Genomic DNA, 16,669 nt, shown 5'->3' with positions numbered 1-16,669 from the left:
TGCTCTCTCATACAATCGGATGATCACTATCAAGCATATATGAGATGGAGGGCTCCCAAGCACTCTCAAGCATGGACACAAAGTCCCCCAAGGTGCTCAGCACTAGCCGTGGCCGAGACCCCCCTTCTATTTATAGCCCCACGGACTAAACTAGCCGTTATCTCTTCACTGGGCGTTTTTTTGGGTTGACCGGACACGCCGGTCATATCAATCAGACACAGGACCTCAGCGTCCGATCAACGGATGCTCGCCATGTGTCGCCTCTGTTCAACCTCAGTCGCTTGATCTCAACGATCAAGTGATGACCGGACATAGCTGCTCAAAGTGACCGGATGCAGGACCCCAGCGTCCGGTCATTTCCAGTAAGATTCCAGTCGTGACCAGACGTGTTTGGTTGGTCATGATCGAACGCAGCATCAGCGTCTGATCCTTCTCCAACTTTTCTGTGTCACCGCATGTCAGCCTAACCGGACACACCCAGCCAGCGTCCGGTCGAAGATCGATGCCTGCGCGCTCTCTGCTGCCATTAACCAAACGCAGGACCCCAACATCCGGTCACCACGTGACCAGCGTCCGGTCCACTCCGTGAGACCCTGTCTTTTCTATATAGGGCGCCGGTGGCACTGTCGGATTGTCCGCACTCCGTGCGGTGGAGTTCCGAACCCTTGCCTCCATTCCTTCACCGAGTTGATCCACATCAACTCCAACTTCTTCTCCTTTACAAATGTGCCAACACCACCAAGTGTACACCACCATATGTATGTGTGTTAGCATTTTTACAATCATTTCCAAAGGATTAGCCACTCAACTTGCCACACCACTCAATCCAAGCGATGATGCAAAGTTAGATCACTCGAGTGGCACTAGATGACTGATATGCAAACAAGTTTGCCCCTCTTGATAGTACGATCATCTATCCTAAACCTGATCATCAACTTCTCTACACATCTATGACCAGTGAAATAAAATGCCCTAGGTTATACCTTTGCCTTGCACATTCCATTCTATCTCCTCCGATATTGATGCAACACATGCACCAACATGATCAACAATGATATGATCCACTTCATATCATCACGTGATCATATTAGTTCATCGATCTTGACTTCACTTGCTTTTTACTGTTGCCTTCATTTATCGGTGCCAAGTCTTGCTTAAGCTTCACCGCCACGCGGTCCATCGCTCCAAAGCCTCCAACTTGCCCTTCACGCTTGCAATCGGTCCATCAAGTCAAGTTATATCTTGATCTTTTCCACCTTGATCACAATGACTCAATGTCATATCTCATTTGCAATGAGCTCCTTCATCATCACATGTGTGAGCTTTGCAACATCTCCAAGCCATTTTCACCTTCATGGTATATGTTGCTCACACACATGTATATATGGACTAATCACCTGTGTATCTCACATAAACACAATTAGTCCACCTAGGTTGTCACTCAATTATCAAAACCACACAAAGACCTTTCATCTGCCTCACCCAATCCCTCGGGCATGGATCCTAACAGAAGCTCACGTCGTCGCCAACCACTATGGGCCAGTAGGTACAACCTAAGGTCAAACTTCTAGCATCATGTAGGGAGCGGTCATGTCTCAGCATGACCCGTCCCCACGACATGTCATTCTAGGGAACTCACATCGTCCACAGTGACAGACGCGTGGTCACTATGCGGCCTACTCCCTACACAGTCGCTGATCAGCACGCTGGTTCGTCGCGTTGTCCGCCGAGACAGAGTGGGACGTTACGACCCGCTAACAAACGGCAGGGCATGGCATCATCAAGTGGATAGACGGCCGGTGTGGGGCTGTCCCTGTCACCACCTGCCGTGTCAGCGGAACCCGCGCAAAGGAGAAGGAAGGCTCGGCGACCCTGAAGGACTCTCTCTCTCGTTCTCCTCTTTTCTTCTACTGTAACCCGTACTTTCTCTTGGCCTATAAAAAGAAAAGCAGGGCACCCTACTAAGGGGCATCGAACAAACAACCCATCGCACGACGGACACTCGATCCGAACACATCCGAACCGATCGGAACTCATCACAACACACCACTAGAGATTTGAGACATGCCCCTCTCTCGACTGTTTGTAACCTCTACTACTAACTTTTAGTGCTAGTAATATAAGCAGCAACCATGAACTGGACATAGGGACATTCTGCCCAAACCAATATAAACCTTATGTCTTCTTAGCACACCATCCAGACCAAACGCGCAATAATACAAATTTACTCGTTGGTGTTTACTCGAAACACCGACACTCGTCTTCTGCTGTCTTGCTTCGGTGTTAGGCGTAGGAAGCGAGGGCAGGCGGGAGACGGTCCTCACGTGCATGCGCAGGCGTGCGGTAGCATGCATCATGTGTAGCAGCAGCAAGTGGGCACGCAACAGTAGTAGCGTGGGCTGACAGGCACAACATCAGCAAGGCGTGGGAGGGCTGGCAGGCGAGGCGAGGCAAGGCGTGGGTGAGCATGCGCAGTGCGCATGGGTGTCTGGACGTCCGAGCATTGGTCACGCATAAAGTCGTCCTGTTTGTTTGAGCTTATCAATCTAACTTATTAGCCATGATACAATATTTTTCTATCGTAACAAAAACAACATCAGCCGCAAACAGTTCGAGTATAATCATACCGGGAAACTGTGCTAATTAATTGGCACGCGAATTGCCATCTGGTTTGTTCCTTTCCTCTCTTTGATTCGATTCGACGTGCCTGCCCTTGTTTAGGTGGCCAAAGTTGGCGCAGACGGAATCACTGCGAGGCACTGTAGCGAACTATAGCATTTCGTTTATATTTGGTAATAATTGTCCAATCGTTGACTAATTAGGCTTAAAACGTTCGTCTCGCAAAGTACAACCAAACTGTGCAATTAGTTTTTGATTTCATCAACATTTAGTACTCCATGCATGTACCGTAAGTTTGATGTGACGGAGAATCTTTTTTTTGCATAGTGCCAAAGTTTAGATTTTGGGATAACTAAACACACCAAAAAGCATAGCGTCACGCACAGCACGTGATCGACACTGCTGTAAGTACACAATGATTCCTTCCGTTCCACCCGCTCAAGTCAAAAGGCCCACATGTATCAGTCAGTCAGCGGGCTACGCGTGCCCTTAGGACATGTACAACCCATAGACGACTTGTTGTCTGTATGATGATGTCGTACTATATACAGACAGCTAAACAGATAGCGTGTATAGTGGGTTATCTGTTTAGCTGTCTGTTAATTATTTAATATCTGCATGTAGGCATAATCAAGCCTAAATAAGATTCATGTATATCATTGTGTTGTTTGTTGATAAAAAAAGATTAAGCATAAATAAGACAACCATTGCTACAAAAGATCAAGCATAAACAAATTAGAAATATATTAAAAATAGATGAAAAGTAAAGAAAAAACAATGACAAAAAAACAAAAGTATATCAAAATACCATATTGCTCTATATCTTCCTATCATCTACCTCTGCTCACTCGTGACCCTGTGGTTCTTATCTCCGTTTTTTTTTCTCTTCCTATCTCTTCTGTATTCTCTCTAGCGTTTCCTCCTTCATGGTGAGATAAAATTCCAGTGCTCGGCCTTGCTTGGGCAATGAGCAGTACAGCGAGCTCCCCGCACCGGCCTTGAAGCCGGCGATTCCTCGCTCCTCGGCCTGCGTACAAGTACCGCCGACGAGCTCGCGGCCACTCACCGCCTTCGAATAGTCACTTCGCCATGGACAGCAGTGCGACCAGAAGCTGCAGGTGGCGTCGCTCATCAGAAAGAGCTACACCATCACGCGCCTGGACCTTGCCTCCCTCGACAACGTGTGGCAGTTCGTGGACAGCTTCCGCCGCGCAGGGATGCCGCTCGACTCGCTCATCTGCAACCCACCATCTACTGCACTCAATCCTGAGAATTTGGCGTTCGGAGTCGACGAATCATACAACGCGCAGCTGAAAGCTCTAGTTTGGTTTTGGTTAATTGATGAAACCCTAAGTGCTAACCTAGTTTATCAAAGTGATTATGAGATAGGTAGCACTACTCCAAGTGATGAAGCAATGACGAAGATCATGACAATGGTGATAGCATGGTGATGATCAAATGCTTGAACTTGGAAAAGAAGAAAGAGAAAAATAAAAGGCTCAAGGCAAAGGTATAAAATATAGGAGCCATTTTGTTTTAGTGATCAAGACACTTAGTGAGTGTGATCACATTTAGGATAGATAGCCGTACTATTAAGAGGAGTGAAACTCGTATCGGAATGCTATTATCAAAGTGCCACTAGATGCTCTAACTCATTGCATATGCATTTAGGATATAGTGGAGTGCTAACACCCTTGAAAATATTTGTGAAAATATGCTAACACATATGCACAAGGTGTTTGCAGGGTTGAGATGGGTTTGGGTCCCTCTCTCCCTCCCGCCGAGCTTGCGAGGCGGGATTCGGCGCTTTCGAGAAAATGAAATGTCTATTTTCTATTGCGCCGGATGCAAAATTCTTGGTGGTTGGCACACTTGAGCAAGGGTGAAGAAGTTAGAGTTGAAATAGAGTTGGTCGAAATGATGCTGGCGTCGGTCTACTGACCGGACACTGGGTCACTCAGCGACCGGACGCTAAAAGGCTGCGTCCGGTCGAGCTGTCAGACGGCACAGTCGCTAGGGTTGAGCACCGGACGCTGGTCTACGTCCGGTCAAGGTGGACCGGACGCGTCTGGTCGAAAAAACATGCCTCGGGGAGCTTACTGGAAACGACCGGACGCTGGGGCTTCAGCGTCCGGTCAGTTTTACCGGAGCGTCCGGTCAGCTTCGTAGCCGTTGAAATCTGACGAACAGCGTTTGAAGCCGGTGACGCGTGGCGTCCATCGGGCGACCGGACGCTGAGGGCCAGCGTCCGGTCAGTATGACCGGAGCGTCCGGTCAGAGCGCGTTTTGCCCAGTGAAGGGGTATAACGGCTCTATTTGATGATGGCTCTATTTATAGCTCCATGGCTGGCTCAAAGGATAACTCTTGCACATTTTCATTGACATAACAACCTTATGAGCTTAGCCAAAGTCCTCCCACTCATCTCCATCATTGATCCATCATCATTGTGAGATTGGGAGAGAATCTAAGTGCATTGCTTGAGTGATTGTATCTAGAGGCACTTGGTATTCGTGTTGCGCTGCGGATTTTGCTTGTTTCTCTTGGTGGTTGCCACCACCTAGACGGTTGGAGCAGCGGTGAAGGATCGGCACGAGTTGGTGATTGTTCGTGGGCGCCTTCAGTGATTGTGAGGGGAGTTGTACCTTCCCCGGCGGAGTGCCGAAAGGTAACTCTAGTCAATTGCTCGTGTCATTGAGTTACCTCACTTGTGGGTCGGTTCTTGCGGTGTCCTATCGTGTAGACGAGGTTTGTGAAACACCTCTTAGCTGCCGAACCACCAAGTGTTGGTCGACACAACGAGGACTAGCGTGTTGGCAAGCACGTGAACCTCGGTAGAAAAATCGGTTGTCTCTTGTCATTTGCATTCTCCCGGTGATTGGCTTGATCTTCATCTTGTGATTGGTTCATCCCCTACACGACGGTATAATCACCCTACTTACTTGTTTACATTCTTGCAAACTAGTTAATACAAGCTCTTTAGTGTAATTAGAATTGAGAGCTTGCTTTATTATTCACATTCATCTAGTTGAGCTCTTTGGAGTAGCAAGTTTGTGTGCCTAAGTAATCATTGCAACTAGAATTGTTGGATAGGTGGCTTGCAACCCTTGTAGAGCTAGAGCAAGTTTGCATTACGCTATTTGTCATACTAATCAAATTGCTCTAGTTAATTTGTAGATTTTTAAATAGGCTATTCACCCCCCTCTAGCCATATTAGGACCTTTCAGCAGCGAAGGCGTCGGTTTAGCGTGGGAGCACGAGCCGATGCTGTCGTTTCACCAAACGACGGCTTGCATCTCTCTCTTCTTTGAATGCAGTTCACGAGGGAGTATTTTGCAAAAATTACATCATGTAGACGGCACTTGGAAGCCCGTTGTACGTGCCCTTAAATCTGACTTGATCCGCTTTTTTTTTCATTTAGAACGGTGTTTTTCTCTCACAGATTCGCGTGCCCTTAAATCCGACTTGATCCATTTTTTTTAATCTAGAATAGTATTTTTTTCTCATAAATTTATCTAGATTCATCCAGATTCTCCAAAGGAACGGGACCAATGTTCCAACGTCTGCCTGTATGGCCCCTACCCTACCTCCTGTACGATAGAGAATGGATTCCTTTCGGGTTGGGCCTAATGCTCCACGTTGTCTTGTCGTACAACCAGCTCCAGCCAGCGCCCGTCTCCTCGTCGCCGTCCCCGCAAAATCCTCCGACCTCGCTCGCGCCACCGCAAAACCAAACCGGAAAAAATGCCGTCCCCGTCTCTCCTCCTCCGCGCCCCTCCTCTCTCCCCCTCCCTCACCACCTCGTCCCCAGCCGTCCGCCTCCACCCTCTGCGCCTGCCCCCCGCCGCGTCCCGCCACGCGCCTCGCGCCAGAGGCCGCGCCGGGGACACGCGCGTGGTGGACGACGGCGACCTCATCCCGATCGCGCGCTGCTACGAGGGCCGCCTCGCTCGGCTCGAGCTCGCTGGCGCCGCGCGCCGGGAACAGGCCGTCGCGGCGGCCGCCGCGGCCGACGGAGGAGCCAGGGCGGAGGCGCACCTCGCCGCCGGCTCTGACGCCATGGTCGTCGAGGCGTTCCTCCCCGGGCCCCATGGCGGCGGGACGACCGCCTCTTCCACGCGAGTGGTGAGTCAGTATCAGTAGTGCGGCTTTTTCACACACCATTTCTGAGGCGCTCGCGCTACAATAAGCACTCATTCAGTAGCTCTTTCATAGCTCTCCAGTGTTAGCACTGGCAATTGGCATGCCATCTATCTTGTTATGCCAAATATCAACTGCACTAAACACTCGTTCCTATCTGCAACGCACAACTGGGTAAATTACACCTTCACTTTAGATGTGCTGCATTGTGGGCAACATGATTCTTATGCAACAATGTAGATAGGTCAAACAATTAGGCAAAGCGAAATTTACCATGCACATTCCTTTTCCTGATAAAGGTGCTTTTGGTTTAACCATGGAGGAATGAGTTTATCCACCTGTTTTGGTATGGCACCCTAGGATAGGACGGACCGACAGGTTTACCTGTGTACGTGAATAATTATAGCAGCCTTGGAATCTTGGATTTCTGTTGGGTTTCCCATGTTTTTCTGGATCATGAGTAAACTGTGGCAATTTTTGTAGATTTTGCAAGCGAAGGAAGTTAAAGATAAGGCCAGTAAGATAGAGAAGCAATTCGGATCTGATTTTTTCTTTGCAAATGAGACTGATTCAGAAAGCATGTTGGCCATGGCCTTTAAGCAAGTTGTAATTCAGCGGCTCTCAAACTTTCGGCTCGAGGTCTTCTCCCCAGGTTCAGAGAGAGACTTCCAAGATTTTGGCAAACCCCGAAAGGTGCAAACTCACAAGGTTTACAAATTTTTGATTTTTCTACTTTGTTTACTTCTTGCTAATATGTTAATGCACACCAGGGGTCTTTGGATTGTAGTATCAGCTCATCAGATGGAAAGCTTCTGTCTTCTCTCGCTGAAGCCATTTTCTCCTGTGTCATTGAGGATGCCAGAAAAAATCACCTTGGGGGCGTAGGCAGTTTGTTTCAGAAGCAACAGCTCAACTGCTCAATGGATTCCTCTTTTTGTATACACAGAATTTCTGAGGCAGAAGTAGTGAAAAATGCTAAGAGGTGTCTGGAGACCATTAGTCTAATGAAGTCTTCTCACGAAACAAAGAATGGATGGTGGCCACCTCCACATTATGAAAGTTTGGTGAAGATTGGGGGTCCTGAGTTAGTGCTTTGGGCCAATGAGTACATTCCTACCTATAAGCTGCAAATTAATGCCAGCGCATTGGAGAGTTCTAACCATGAAGGTCTTTACGAGTTAGAAAGTAATAGGTGGGAAGTTCTCTTATCCCACTCCCAACTGGTACACTGTTATTCTCTCCCTATCTTCTGTTAAACATATTTGTTTTCTTGAATATGGTCTTCTTAACTTGTTTCTGTGCATTTCTGCCACTTGTAGGTGCAAGTAGGGAACATTCTAGACATGTACTTTGAAGATCAATTCACATTACCAGGCAAAACATTCCATCCTCATTGGAATTCAGATCCGTCAAAGATAAAAAAGAACAATGTATGCTGATACTTTCCTGGTCAAAATTTACTCACTTTAAATATTTATTACCAAACTCTTCATGATTTTTGTTTTTTTACAGGGCTATTTGAACAACATTTTCACTTTCTTGGCTGGGAGCTGTATTTTTCTTTTTGTCACCGTCTTTGCTCAGTTATGCTGGCCTCAATCTTTTAGAGACAAAAGGCTATTCAAGGAAAGTTCAAATGCCTCATCATCTCAGAACTATTGTTCTGATATCAAGTCTCTTGATGACAGTGAGGTACTTAGTTATCTAGTTCTTGTGAATTTGTTGCTTGTCCATGGTAGATTGATGCTCATTTTAGTGTTGGATTGCTTTTCGTGATATGCTATAAACATTTCAGATAACATCGACACTACAACAATATTTCAACTAATTACCTGAAGGAAAGTTCCTCATGCCATTTTAGATAGTTTAATTTTGTTTAATTCCTTATACATACTTGTGGCAATGACCAAAGAAACACCAATTGCACCTAACTTCTGTTAGAGCTTGGGAATATTCTGTCGGGCTGCATCTCATCTGTTTCTGGCCCCTTGAAAATTACTACAGGATGTGACCCTTCATTTATAAAGATTAAACAAGTTAGAGTTCAAGGCGAGCTTGTTATATGTGTCTAAGGAAGACTGGAATACTGAATTAATATGCCTGCCTGCATAACTGGATCATAGAATAACTACTCTATCCATTATTTATGTGTGCTGCATAATTTGTCTGATTTACTCTTCTTCAGATACAAGCTTATTGCACGTCTCTTGTTAAGAAAATGAAAGACTCATATGACTGCCCTGGTGATGTAATGATTGATGCACACATTGGAGCTTGGGTTGGAGAACTGCCTAACTGCTTCAAGGCAATCAATAGCGAGGATGCTGCTGCTTCCGGCTATTTTCAGCATCCTGACACTCTTAGCCAAGAAAATCAATCCCAGTCGGTGCCAATTATTAAGATATCCCAGTTGGAACAAAATGATAGAACCCAGGAAACTCTGCAGAATATTGCTAGTTTTCAGGTACCTCGTGTGACTTAGGAGTTCTCTTTGTAGTAGATGTCTTTTTTTGTATTGATTATGCATCTAATGAGTCTAATGTCTATGATCACCTCTGTTTCTAGCAAATGTCTATCATATAACATTTGCTCATATATCACGATATACCTGCTACATTAGAACCCACCTTTTAGTTGCCATCTAGTAAAGTATTGCGGTGTTTGCTAAGTATTCCTCTAAGCTGGGTTGCTTGAGGCATCCAGTGCTAGTGCTGCATTGCGTTTGGATTTTATGATAGAAAAAAACCCCTCTGCATCAGAATTTTTGTAAGCAACTACTGGTTTATTTCATTCTCTTGAGGTCATCAGCTCACATTTATAGACCCCAACACTTGATTCACGTATTTTTAGGTGGTCATATCAGAAGAAGGTAAAGTAGTGGGATTTCAGCCAACTAACCGCTCAGCTGTGAACCATTGGGCAACAAACCCACTAGCAACACTTCTGTATCAGGGGCGGTCACTTTCTCCAGGTACAATAAGAGCAATGGGCTTTTTTTTTAATATTTATGGACACTGAATATCAAATTTATCTTTTAAAATGGACTTTGTCAGGTATTCTAGAACCAAGGCTTAAAATTTCTCGTCCAGCTAAGGCTGCCCTGATCGAATTATTGATGTCAGTAAATCAAGATTCCTTTTTTGTTTTGGCAAGGCCTGTTCAAGACCCATGGTAGCAGAGGTGCTATATCACATTTTATTTGTCCTCTTGCTTTATATCGAGCTGTTTCCTTTCCTAAATATGATTTCTATGATGCTCTAGCATCTTGAAACTTACAGTGAAATTTCTGTATTGAGAGTGCAATGATAGACCTGTCATTCAGAAAAGTGAATCCTTTTACTGCTCTTCCTCACGCAAAGATTAACTAATTTGAGGTCAAGGTCTATCTTAAGTAACACTGAATTAGTATGCATATGGAATCTTAACACTTGTGTGAACACTGTGTATCTGTTTTGTCTAATATTTTTGAAATGGATTTTGTAAGACAAGGCTTAAAGTTTCTTGTCCAGCTAAGGTTGTTCTGCTTGAACTGTTGATGTCTCCAAATCCAGATTATTTTTTAGCTTTGGTGAGACCAATTCAAGGCTCACGCTAGCAGAGGTTCTTTATCGTATTTTGTTTCTCCTTCATTCGCTATCTGTCAAGCTATTCATTTCCTACTTTTTCCCACTATTTTCAGTATTATTGCTACATATACAAAAGACTGATGTCACCCAATTTTAGTTTGTCTTATCCTGTTGCCTCCTATACTTTGCAGATGCATGAACTTTTGGAATAGAACCCTAAGATGAACTTATTACTGATTCAAGGAATGGTATGAATTTATATGATTAGGGGGTTAACACCAATTTATAAACAAATAGACTTCCCAAAAAGCTGCTTTTGGGCTTGTGCCCTCCTTGGATGCATGAAACAAGTGCACGGTTGACAACTTGAGCAGCTTTGACTGGCATTTGGTACTGAAAACTATTACTTATGTGCTGTCGCTGCACAAGGAGTCATGGACCCTTCAATCATGGAGTCCCTGTTGGTGATTCAAGAATGGGGTTCAGCCCTTCAGCTTTAACAGGCATATGGAGATGCATATGGTTCATGGGATCAATGGCTTTTGTGCATACGGAAGTCTCAGTAGTGTGCAATATTCAGCTCCTTGAGCTCCAATTACATAGGTATTACACCTCAAAATTAATTCATGTCACATAGTTATTCAGCATCACTTGTTCATTTTTATATTTCATATGACATAATTGGCCTCTGTTGCAGATATCTAGCAACATCATTATCTGACCACATGGCAAAGATTTGGAATGTCGATCAACGGCTTCAAGTTGGAAATAATTTTAGTTGGTAATTTTCTCAGCTTTTTCTCTCTAAGCATTCAATAAAATGGTTGTGAAAATCTGCAGGTGAGATCCTGAAATAAGCGAGCACCCAAATTGTCAGGTCATCATTATTGGGATCTGGGACCGTGTTTCTCACTTCTCAGTAGACTGCTCATTTGATAAGTGGTAAGCAGTAACTGTACAGATGATGCTTTTGTTTGTAATTCACAAGTTACTGAGCAAATTGTTTTTGGCCTGCAGCTTCCTCTGATTGTACTGCAAGATTGTGAACAATCCAAAGATGTGAAAAGAAATAAATAGTGATAGCAGAGCCTGAACAGTATTTAGGGAAATGAATACAGTTATTAAGAGGAAAGCATGGTCATAGCAGAGTAGGGAAACAACAGCTATGTAGCAGTTCCAAAGATGTGAAAACAGCAATCAAAAGGGGAAAAAAAGATGGGAAAACAAGATGTGATCACCCGTGGTGCACTACTACTTTGATCTGGCTGGACTCAGGGCGATTCTCGTTCTCCTCCTTGAGCTGCTGCAGTGCGCGTTTCAGTGATGGGTTATTTTCCCAACCACTGAGCTTCACCTCTTTAAGGCTCTTCAAGTTGTCAATACAGACAATTCTCCTCTCCTTGTCAGAGAACTCCAATAGAAGCGTCTCCAGCTTTGTCATTGATCCTTGCTCAAATTCGACTACTTCGGGCTGTTCTCCAGCGAGGTACAGATCCAGGATCCTCAGCGCTGGAAAACTGTGTGTGGTGCGTGCAATCAGCTCTCGGTCTTTGCAGCTCCGCATCCCCAGGCGGATGCTCTGCAGGCTGGGCAACTTACACAAGGAATCAAGTAGCTGGTCAGCAGCAAGCATGGCCCATTCCACCGAAAATTCTGCAAGGTGCTTGAGTGATGAGATCCAATCAGGAAATTGACTAATGGGCCCCATCATAGTAAGATGCTGGAGGAGTGGTGGCGGTGAGGAGACATGAAGGAGAGAGTCCAGTGTCCTGCCAGAATACAGGTGGAGCGATCGGAGGGCGCATGTCTTGCTTAGGGAGGAGCAAAGCACACTCGAAAACTCCTCTTCGGGGTCCTCAACCACAGTAATATATAGCACCTGCAAGTGTTGTAGCTCACCTATCTCTCGGGCAACCTGAACGTCACCTTTGAGTTGGGCCCAGTCCACCTCGCGCAGCGCCTTCATGTTCCCTAGCCCCCGTGGCAGAGTCCACCAAGGCACCCTCAGGCGCTCAAGTCTATGCAGCTTCGTCACGGTTGGCGGCATGCACATCCTACTTCCAACATCCAGACTCTCCAAATACTCCAGATCACCGATTTCGCTAGGCATCTCACTGATTCGTGTACCTGTCAATCTCAAGAACCTGAGAAGATACAGCCGACAGACATATCTCATATGCTTGTCTTGCAGAGCCTTGCAGTCTTCCAGGTCAAGTACCCTCAGCAACTTGAACTCGCCTATTCGATTTAAAAGCTTCTCAAGGCCTTCCGACTGAAATATAGTCAGCGATCGAACTTGTTGTAGGTTCATCGCCTCAATGCCATGTCTTGCATGATGCCGCTGCTCCACTCCCTTGTTCTGACTCATGCGCTCGTTGTCGTCATTAGCATGGATTGAGAGGCGGCGAACCTTGCCGTATGGCGATCCTCCTCCATATTGCCGTCCTACCAAGCTAACAAAGTTGGCATCTTGGGATTTGGACACCATGACCTCAAGCATCGTATCGTGCACCTGGCATGCTTCGCCCATTTCTGCATGGGAGTAGGTTTTTTTGGTTACCTGTAGCTTGTTTGGTTGAATCATGTTCCTGCTTATCAGCTCATTGAAGTATTCTTCTGCAACATCAAACAAAGTCAAACCCCGCTTCTTAGCAACCAAACCTTCGGCAATCCATCTGTACAACAACCTATCCTTGGCAATCACATAATCCTCAGGGAAAATGCTCAGATACATCATGCAAGCCTTTAGATGATGAGGCAGGTAGTCATAGCTGAGTGTAATCACTTGCCTCATCCCCTCCAGGGTGGGGTGGCTCTCCATCTGAGAACCAATTGAGTTGGACACTTTTATCCACATTTCTACACTCCCAGCCGAATTGTAGCTTGCTAGAAGGCTGGCTATACTAACAATAGCCAATGGCAACCCACCACATTTCTTCAAAATATTGTCCATGGTATCTTTCAATCCGTCAGGGCAAGTACCACCCATGGAGCCAAATACTCTCTTGACGAATAGCTTCTTGCTGTCATGTAAGTCCAGTGGCTTTATATGATGGACAAGATCCTCTGAAACGCTACTTGCTTTGGCCACTGTTTCTATCCGAGTCGTCACAATGATTCTGCTGCTGCATTTGTTCTCTGGCAATCTGACGTGGATAGCTTCCCATGCTGGTACGCTCCATACATCATCGATCACAATGAGATACCTGTTTTAATTGGACATATTACATATGCTTGGAGTCAGAGAATATGTTGATAGGCAGAGTTCAAAATTTGGTCTGAGGAAGGTACGGTAGTCTATAGTTGTGTACCTCTTGTCCTTGAGGAGCTCCTTGAGCTTGCTCGACAGTTCTTCCACGTCCATTTGGTTGATTTTAAGTTGGTTGCCTTGGGTTTGCTCACCATCTTCTTTCAGGTTCACAATCTGCTTGAGCAGTCGGGCCATCAGTCCCTTCATATCCTTCCCACCATCGAACGCCTGTGACACGGACACCAGCGCCTGGCGCTGGAAGTCGGCCTCCAGCTGCCGGCACAGCTCCACCGCCAGAGTTGTCTTCCCCAGCCCTCCGGACCCCACGATGGAGAACACCTTGAGGCTTCTGTCATCATCGTCGGCTTTGATCCTCTCCGCCAGGGTGTCGACCTGTTCCCTGATGCCGACGAACTGATCATCAGGGTCATCGGCACGGCGGAGGGCATTCGCGGACACAGACGCCGCCGAGACCGGAGTGAACCACGGAGACCTGGGTAGCGCAGCCCGGTCGATGCCGTAGCGAACGCGACGCTCGCTGACGGTGGTGGTACGTTCCAGAAGGGCCTTGACGTCGGCGGCGAGGGTGCGTCGCAGCAGCAGCTTCTCCAGCTGGTACTTGGGCCATTTCACGATAATATGAGGCAGCTGGAGGGGCGCCATCGGGCGCCTGACGCGGAGCCAGTAAGTGTCGGCGCAGTCCTCGGCGTCGTAGGCGAGCTCACGCACCTGCTTCTCCCACTCCCTGACCAGGTGGTCGACGGTGCTCTGGTCCGCCTCGGAGATCATTCGGAGGAAGGCGTTCATGGTGGACAGCTCGTCCATTAGGAGAACCACCTTGTTGCCGACGCCGCGGATCTCCTGGACCTCGTCGACCAGCAGCTGCCCCAGGTTGCTCACGATGGACTGCGCTGCGCTCTCCATTATTCTCACAGTTGTTTCAGCACGCAACGTGGATATTGGAAGGAATACGCCTTCAAAGATGGATAGATGGAGTTTGCTCCTTTGTGTGAGATACTAATAAGAGGATGCAACTTAGAAACCAACTTGCTGTATTATAACTCATATCTCTTGATTAGTACCCTCTACCTGCTATAGAATGGTTTTTTTTTGGTATCAATACACTCGCTCACAAGTCACAAGGCTATATTCGGAATTGAACATGCTTGCTGACCATCTTTCGACTTTGAGATCCGAAGCTTCCTGCCGAGGTCTTGGAGTTCCCATCGATCACGATCCCATGGACATGACTTGAGTACTACTCTTAGTTTTCTTGAGTAACGAGTACTACTCTTGTTTCCTTTTTCTCAGTGTTGACTATGCTGTTTTGTGCATGGCCATGACTTGTTCTCCTCCTTGTTGGTCAGGCCTAGACCACTCAGCACACGGTCACAGACGAAATGCTACCGGCTGGTTCGTCATCGATCTGTCACGGACGACGTCACTGTTAAACTACTTAGCCTAGGTATGTGTCGTGCCATGTGATCGTCCATCCAGCCTGTTCGGGAGGCCGTATCGTATCGTGGATTATTTACTGCTGACTGGTTTGGTGTGAGAGAAAAACACAGTTTCCGGCTGGAAATTTACGATCGTTTACGAGCAAGCGAACAGGCCGACTCAAAGGATCAGTCGTTATGTGATATCCATCGCGTGACAAATATTTAGTTATACAATAATAAGACATGAACTTTAATAAATTTGTTTGTTCATTTTTTTTATAAATTTTGTCTTGATTTGTATTTTACCGAAGCGTTAGTACTAGTTACACTAAACAATACAGAGGGCAAAAATGTGGTGGTTAGCATAATGTACATTATCTTCAACACAAATTCAATTCACTTGACGGAGTAAAATGGGTCACTTTTCAATTGTTCTTCACCCATCAAAAGCACCATTTTTGTATATTTTTTAAAAAAATATAGGGAAACCCTTCACTTGGTAAATGACCATGGGAGATGAAGTTCTTGACTCGCTCTAAAAGCGAACACGTTTTGAACATGAGGGAGTCATCATCGAACCCTCGGAAGCTTCTCAACCGATGCACTATCTTTGGTAATGACATATATGAGTAATAATTTGAATATGCAGCTGGGCTCACGCTATTCACCCTTCTTCTCTTGGCTTGCAGGACCAAAAGCCGCCTGATGAAACGCACGGCTGAAAAATACTGTTGGCTGATTTGTTGTGAGAGAAAAACACTGTTCTATGGCTGATAAACGAGGCTGATAAGTTCAAACGAACAGGGAGATAAGCTGATGACGCAGTGCATAGCAGTATAGGTGGCACACATCGACGCCGATGCGGACCTCGGAAGCAGACGGAGCCGTGCTTAGCTGGTGGAGAGTGGAGACCTCACGAGTCGTTGAAACAGTGCCTTCGTCGTTGCCTACTTCCCGGCTTGGAAGCTGCTCCTCCCTCTGCACTCTGCAGCCTCTCCTTGGTGTGAAGGTCTCCATCCCCATGCGTGCGTGATAGCAGGAGCCAGACGTAGGAGAGGAACTCGCCGCCATTGGCAGAAGCCTTGGCGTGTAGGTACCCTCTGCATCTGCTGGCGGAGAGGGAGAGCATCTCCACCCAGACACCCTGGATCACTTCCCACATCTCTTTCTCGTTATGGCGCTCCTGCAACCCTTTAGCAACCGTCCAAACATCGTCGATAAGAGTTGCTACATTGGAAGTGTTAGATTAATTTGGGCCAGGCCCATTATTTATTCTAATTAATCAAATAAACTTTAAAGGCCCATAATTATTGTTAAGTGGAAAAGTAATTAGTACCATATGGGAAATTCACTAAAAAGGTTATCAACTTAAATAGTGAGTCTTAGGACTCTCACATAGACAAGTTGAGAGGGAGAACCGGGAGGCCACGCGCGCGCCGCCGCCGCCGAGCCGAGCCGCCCACCCGCGATGGGCCAGGGCCGTGGGCCTGGCTTGGTTTGGCCTGGTTTTATCGAGGTTCATTCCCCCGACAGGGCCTAACGGACAGATGGAAATTGCGCGGCTATAATGAAGGGAGGGCGCCCCTGTTCCAGATGTGCGAGACCCTTCCCTGTGCGCACAGGGAGCTTCGGTAGCAGGCCTCCAGAACTCCCCCCG

At 46.5% G+C, this 16,669-nt stretch overlaps 2 protein-coding genes across 5 annotated transcripts; one reads left to right on the top strand and one right to left on the bottom strand.

Moving 5' to 3' along the window:
- The first annotated feature begins 6,257 nt into the window (after positions 1–6,257).
- On the top strand, positions 6,258–11,478 carry LOC136466420 (uncharacterized). Of its 4 annotated transcripts, none has more exons than XM_066464812.1 (12): positions 6,258–6,742; positions 7,241–7,450; positions 7,528–7,980; positions 8,077–8,187; positions 8,270–8,449; positions 8,943–9,221; positions 9,608–9,728; positions 9,811–9,937; positions 10,515–10,926; positions 11,021–11,084; positions 11,164–11,265; positions 11,341–11,478. In XM_066464812.1, exons 1-8 carry the CDS (start codon positions 6,362–6,364, stop codon positions 9,930–9,932), a joined length of 1,857 nt encoding a protein of 618 aa, XP_066320909.1. In that variant the 5' UTR covers positions 6,258–6,361; the 3' UTR covers positions 9,933–9,937; positions 10,515–10,926; positions 11,021–11,084; positions 11,164–11,265; positions 11,341–11,478. The 4 variants fall into 4 exon arrangements, with proteins under 4 accessions (XP_066320909.1, XP_066320910.1, XP_066320908.1 ...); XM_066464813.1 differs by having other exon boundaries at positions 11,021–11,104; positions 11,201–11,265; XM_066464811.1 differs by having other exon boundaries at positions 11,021–11,265.
- Positions 11,479–11,555: 77 nt separating this feature from the next.
- LOC136466419 (disease resistance protein Pik-2-like) lies at positions 11,556–14,722 on the bottom strand. Its single transcript, XM_066464810.1, has 2 exons — positions 13,635–14,722; positions 11,556–13,529 (listed from the first exon to the last, which is right to left on the bottom strand). Exons 1-2 carry the CDS (start codon positions 14,495–14,497, stop codon positions 11,558–11,560), a joined length of 2,835 nt encoding a protein of 944 aa, XP_066320907.1. The 5' UTR covers positions 14,498–14,722; the 3' UTR covers positions 11,556–11,557.
- Between the last annotated feature and the right edge of the window lie 1,947 nt (positions 14,723–16,669).

Source organism: Miscanthus floridulus, chromosome 7 (assembly GCF_019320115.1).
Source record: "Miscanthus floridulus cultivar M001 chromosome 7, ASM1932011v1, whole genome shotgun sequence".
Taxonomy (NCBI): Eukaryota; Viridiplantae; Streptophyta; class Magnoliopsida; order Poales; family Poaceae; genus Miscanthus; species Miscanthus floridulus.
The sequence above is the reverse complement of the archived record's forward strand: the minus strand, read 5'-3'. Positions and strand labels throughout refer to the sequence as shown.

Excerpts from the sequence above, each read along its gene's own strand:
- LOC136466419 (XM_066464810.1), bottom strand. The coding sequence starts at position 14,497 with ATGGAGAGCGCAGCGCAGTCCATCGTGAGCAACCTGGGGCAGCTGCTG. Across the intron at positions 13,530-13,634 it reads GAGCTCCTCAAGGACAAGAG|GTATCTCATTGTGATCGATG; the intron begins GTACACAACTAT and ends CAATTAAAACAG.
- LOC136466420 (XM_066464812.1), top strand. The coding sequence starts at position 6,362 with ATGCCGTCCCCGTCTCTCCTCCTCCGCGCCCCTCCTCTCTCCCCCTCC. Across the intron at positions 8,188-8,269 it reads CAAAGATAAAAAAGAACAAT|GGCTATTTGAACAACATTTT; the intron begins GTATGCTGATAC and ends GTTTTTTTACAG. Across the intron at positions 8,450-8,942 it reads AGTCTCTTGATGACAGTGAG|ATACAAGCTTATTGCACGTC; the intron begins GTACTTAGTTAT and ends ACTCTTCTTCAG.